We start from the raw sequence: 5,000 nt of genomic DNA on the forward strand, positions 1-5,000 counted from the left end.
AGGCCACTATTTGCAGTTTCTTGTTTTGTTTGCATGGGGTAGACTATTGCTTGAAATGTACAATAAATCCCTTTCCAAAGAGAACTGTCATGCCCCTTAAATGCTTTTGTTATTTCCAAGCCTCAATGCTCATATGGACAGCTCTGACAGAGATGGCGACTGACTTTGTTTGACCGAAGTTTGACCAAATACACTCTATAAAACAGTGTTAAATTTGATTAAACCCTGCACATTGTAAATGCAACACTTAAAGAGGCACATGTGACTCTAATTCATTGAGAATATTTGATCCTACACCACATTAAATGTGGATTCCAATATGCGAACTCCAGTCCTCTGTCTGTGCTTTTGCCCTCACGTTTCGCTGACACCCCGCCTCCGTGGAGAAAACAATAACAAGTTTCCCCACTGTCAGCTTTGCAAATGAGAAAATGACATTAGAATTGAGCGTCGGCGACATCATCATGAGCAGGCACAAGGAGGCAAGTGAGCAAGGGAGGACGGGAGTGCGCATATTGGAATCCACCCTAAGTGTTGAATTAACATGGCAACTGTTTATCCGTTTCTCTACTGCTGCAGAGAGTGGACCATCTGCTGAAGCAGGAGAAGTTTGTGGAGGCCTTGGCCCTGGCCTGGTCTTTCCATGAGGGCACTGCTAAGGCAGTACTGGGTGAGGTTACGCAATGATTTAAGATTCACACACAAAAAAACCCTGTTTTTGTCTGTTACAAAGACTTGTAGCCCACCTGTGGCACATGTCTGAGGAGTATACATATTTCCCACTAGTCCTAGAATTTTACATGAGCATTCTACAGCTCACAGCTTACAGAACGTAGTGTTTGTGACTAGATCAAAATGTGTTAACAATTATTCTGTTGTTCCTGTGCTGGTTTTTTGCTGGTTTTCCACAGCCGTAACAAAGTGTGTGTGGGTTATGATTATTGTTTTTGAATAGTTTCACAGTGATGTTACATTGCAAGTGAAATACTCGTATAAGTGAAATACTCGTATACAGCCTTTGCGTTGTTCAGAGCCCGTTTAAGCAGTTACTGTACGTTCACATTTTAGCTTCAGCAAAATTTAATTTACTTTGACAAGGCATGAATCACCTCTGACTGGAACTCTTGATAAAAGGCATCAGCCAGCCTAAAAAGGACTTTAAATCAGACTGCCAGTGGCCGTTACTGATGAGGGGGGCATTTGAAAGGGCTTACTTATAGGCTCACCTCACCCGAGGTGCCCCCTCATATTAGACATGCAGAGGTAATCAAGCACAGAGGGATGAAAAAAAATCGTCATCCACTTTAAAGAAAACTCGCTTTCAAAGAGCGATTGACCATGACTTCCACCCTGGTAATGAAAAAGAAAACTTGCACTGCTTTGTTTAAAAAAAGAACAAGAAGAAGAAGAAAAAGTCGCTCCAAGGCTTAATTAATGTTCGCGATCCAATGGGGTTCAAATGAGGGTTTTTTGGCATAGCATGACTGATGAGTCTGATACTTAAGTTAGATACTGGATGACTCATGCTCATCCTCTCTCTCTCTCTCTCTCTCTCTCTCTCTATATCTCTCTCTATCTCTCTCTCTCTGTTCTGTGATTACTCATGGAATTCACAGGTTTATTTGGGGAACCCGCCAAAAGAAAAGGTGTTGTTGCTGACAAGGTGAGACTGCTATTGCTGCTAATTGGCCGTAATCCATACTTAACATCGGTCATTACGCACTTCTGGTCCCAGTTTTGTGTTCTCACTGTGGGTATTACATTAGTGTCGAATAAAAACTGTTCCGAACTTTAAAGAATGTTGCATAGAATTTCTCCTAAGTTACACCCAGGACCGCTGACAGCTTTGGCTGTTCCCGAGACAAAAAGGAACCTAAAAAGCCACTTAAAAGGCTCCCCCACCCAATACATACAATGTAATGAGGACCCAGTTCTGGGCCCCCTGACTCTCCCCGGAACTGACCCCTTTGTCTCCCCGGTCTGCTTCCCTGTTTAATATCCTTATTTCTTAGACTTTGTACCGGATGTGTGTAGTAAAATACAAACAGCATTATAGTAATCATTTTTACTAATGGGCTGTGTTGATGTTCATTCACACTTCTTCGTCATTGACATTGTTTGACAAGGGTACTCTTAATTTGTTATATGAAATTGTAAATCTCTTGGCAGTTTGTCTCGGCTGCTGATTTCCCTCTTGCCCTAGCACACACCTCCAACCAGCCTGTTAAATTACACCCCAAGTGCACTGAAAAATGATTCCCCCAATGTGTCTGAAATTATTGCACTCTGAAGCGCATGTCCAGGGTCACTGACAGCTTTGCCTGGGCCTAGGACAAAGTGTTTTCAAAGGGCCCTCCCACTCAATACTACATGCAATGCAATGAGAACCCGGGCCCTTCCCGTGTTGGGCCCTTCCTCCTCTCCCTTGGCCCAGCACAACTGACCCCTTTGTCCCCTCCTGTTGGCTTCTCTGCGCATGTCAGTAAGCACATCTTCTGTCAGGCACTTTGGGGAGGGGGGATGAATCCTCAGCAGAGGATCCATCATGCATGAGCGTGGTTTGATTAAGTTTGCCTGCAGGCTGTCAGAGGATGAGGATGAGAATGAGAAGGCACCTCCCAGGTTGTCTAGGAGTGTGTTGTTTCATCTGCTCCTCTAAGTAGGGTGGTATTTTTAATGAATAAATATATATATATAATAAAGAAAAGAAATAATAAAAGCCCGCAGGAAGGTCTTATTGCTGAGTAGAACCTTTCCTGACTGTGTCCCACCACAGCTTTACACGTGTTCCTCACGGTTTCTCTCTGTCGGTTTGAAAAGTTTTCTTTTTCTTCTTTGCATTGTTGAAACCCAGCACATTCTATGGCCTTAATGAGACTATGTTGATCTGTTCATCCGTCTGAAAAAGCTTGACTTTTTTTTTTTGAGGGTTTCCATGCAACATACGTATGCCTATTGACCTTCTCTTCCTCTTATCTGAATAAACTGTTATTAACTGTAGTCTCTACAAACTATACCTAAACTGAACTGGGGGCCTATACTAAGAAAGTGGTTCAGGAGTAAACCAGGTTAAGTGAAGAGGTAAATCATCTAATAAAAGAGCATGGAGCCCTCATTTTCTTCAGAAAAGGAGGACTTTGTGCTCTTCTATTAGATGATTTAAAGACAATGAGGACTCCATGCTCTTCTTCTATTAGATGATTTACCTCTTAACTTAACCTGGTTTCCTCCTGGACCAGTTTCTTAGTACACACCTTGGTCTCTGTTGTAACATCTAAGTGAAATGAAGAGGTAAATCATCTAATAGAAGAGCATGGAGCCCTCATTTTCTTCAGAAAATGAGGACTCCGTGCTCCTCTATTAGATGGTTTAAAGAAAATGAGGACTCCATGCTCTTCTATTCGATGATTAACCTGGTTTCCTCCTGGACCAGCTTCTTAGTGCACCCCTTGGTCTCTCTTGTACCATCTAGATGGTGGAGATCCTCCTCCAGTATGCAGAGCGCTCGCTGAAGAAATGTCCAGAGCAGGGCAAGATACAGGTGATGGAGCAACACTTTCAGGCAAGTTTAAAATGCACCACACGCGCACACACACACACACACACACACACACACACACACACACACACACACACACACACACACACACACACACACACACATATATTCTCTCCCCCACACACACACACACTCACACATTCTCTCTCTCTCACACACACACACACAATCACACATTCTGTCACACACACATACACATACACACGCACACGCACACGTCTTCCATTATTATCCAATCAGACGTGGTCGGTCACAGAGTTTCAAAGATTTCAGCAGAAATAAATGGGTATATTCCCCTAGTGCAGGGGTTCCCAAACTTTACCATGACAAGGCCCCCATATACCAGTAGATTCCAACCAAGGCCCCCCTGACATGAGCTTTCTGTGCACCCGTTTTCACAAATCAATGAATTTGGTGCATTCCTAAACCCATTCAAGTAGGCTACCACAGAAAGCACAATACAAATATAAACATTGTAAAGAAGAAAACGATTCCACTGGGATTGTGTATCTTATTTTGGTCTATTTTGGCTACTTACGTTATTCAATTTATTTAATGATTCATTTTACATCACTATATTTTTTCTGCCAACTTGCCGCGGCCCCCCAGTATACCCTCACGGCCCCCCAGGGGTCCCCTGCCCCCACTTTGAAAACCACTGCCCTAGTGTGGCTGACCTATAGCAAAATTAATTTGGTACTCTGTTAAAACGCATACCAGTGAATTAATCTTCATGGACTGGCAAGCTTTGCTTGATAAAAAAGGTCAACGCTTCTGCGATATTTCCAGCCGACAGGGCTCACTTTTCACACAATCTGAATGGACTTAGAGTATATACTGTATTAGCAATACACTTGTGTTTCAATACAGTTGTTGAAATTCTAGTGATTTGCTTTCGTGAAACTTCCTTGTGGTGGCGTTTAATGAAATGTAAAATACGTTTCTGCATGTGTGCAGTCAGAGAATGTCAAGGTGCTGCTGAGACATTGGTTTTCAGAGTTTTTCCTGTCCCTGAAATGAACCCAATTCAAAAGCATTCAAATGGTGTGGCGCTGCTCATTATTCTGCAACAGTTCTTTGCCTCGCATTTTTCATTCCAGAACTGCTTTCATTCCAGAAGTGTTTCCATTGAATCATTCATTTGTGTTCCCTCTGAAGCACAGTGATGGCTATTTTAATTTAAATTTCACAGGCCAAAACAGAGTCTTCAGAATCCGACCTTTATGCTTGGCCTCCCTATAGTGTAATGGTATTGCAATACAGAAATGTAATAGTGTTTGCACAATAGATGTTATAATGTGGGCCCTCACTAGGTGACAATTAGTCCTTTTTAGGCTATTGGTATTCGGTAAAGGAGATTTTTAAAAATGAATGTTCGCACACTGCTCCTGTGTTGCTTTTTTCTTTTTCAAGTGAGCGCTTTCGAGCCATCGCTCTCCGT

General features: G+C 42.6%; 1 protein-coding gene across 1 annotated transcript in view; it reads left to right on the top strand.

Moving 5' to 3' along the window:
• The window catches only part of vps8 (VPS8 subunit of CORVET complex), a 155,150-nt gene that overhangs the window by 19,954 nt on the left and 130,196 nt on the right, over positions 1-5,000 (top strand). Inside the window, exons 17-19 of the mRNA XM_063211840.1 lie at positions 580-670; positions 1,617-1,663; positions 3,473-3,562. Of these exons, the coding sequence (XP_063067910.1) occupies positions 580-670; positions 1,617-1,663; positions 3,473-3,562 (228 nt within the window). The remainder of the gene's footprint in view (positions 1-579; positions 671-1,616; positions 1,664-3,472; positions 3,563-5,000) is intronic.

Source organism: Engraulis encrasicolus, chromosome 12 (assembly GCF_034702125.1).
Source record: "Engraulis encrasicolus isolate BLACKSEA-1 chromosome 12, IST_EnEncr_1.0, whole genome shotgun sequence".
NCBI lineage: Eukaryota > Metazoa > Chordata > Actinopteri > Clupeiformes > Engraulidae > Engraulis > Engraulis encrasicolus.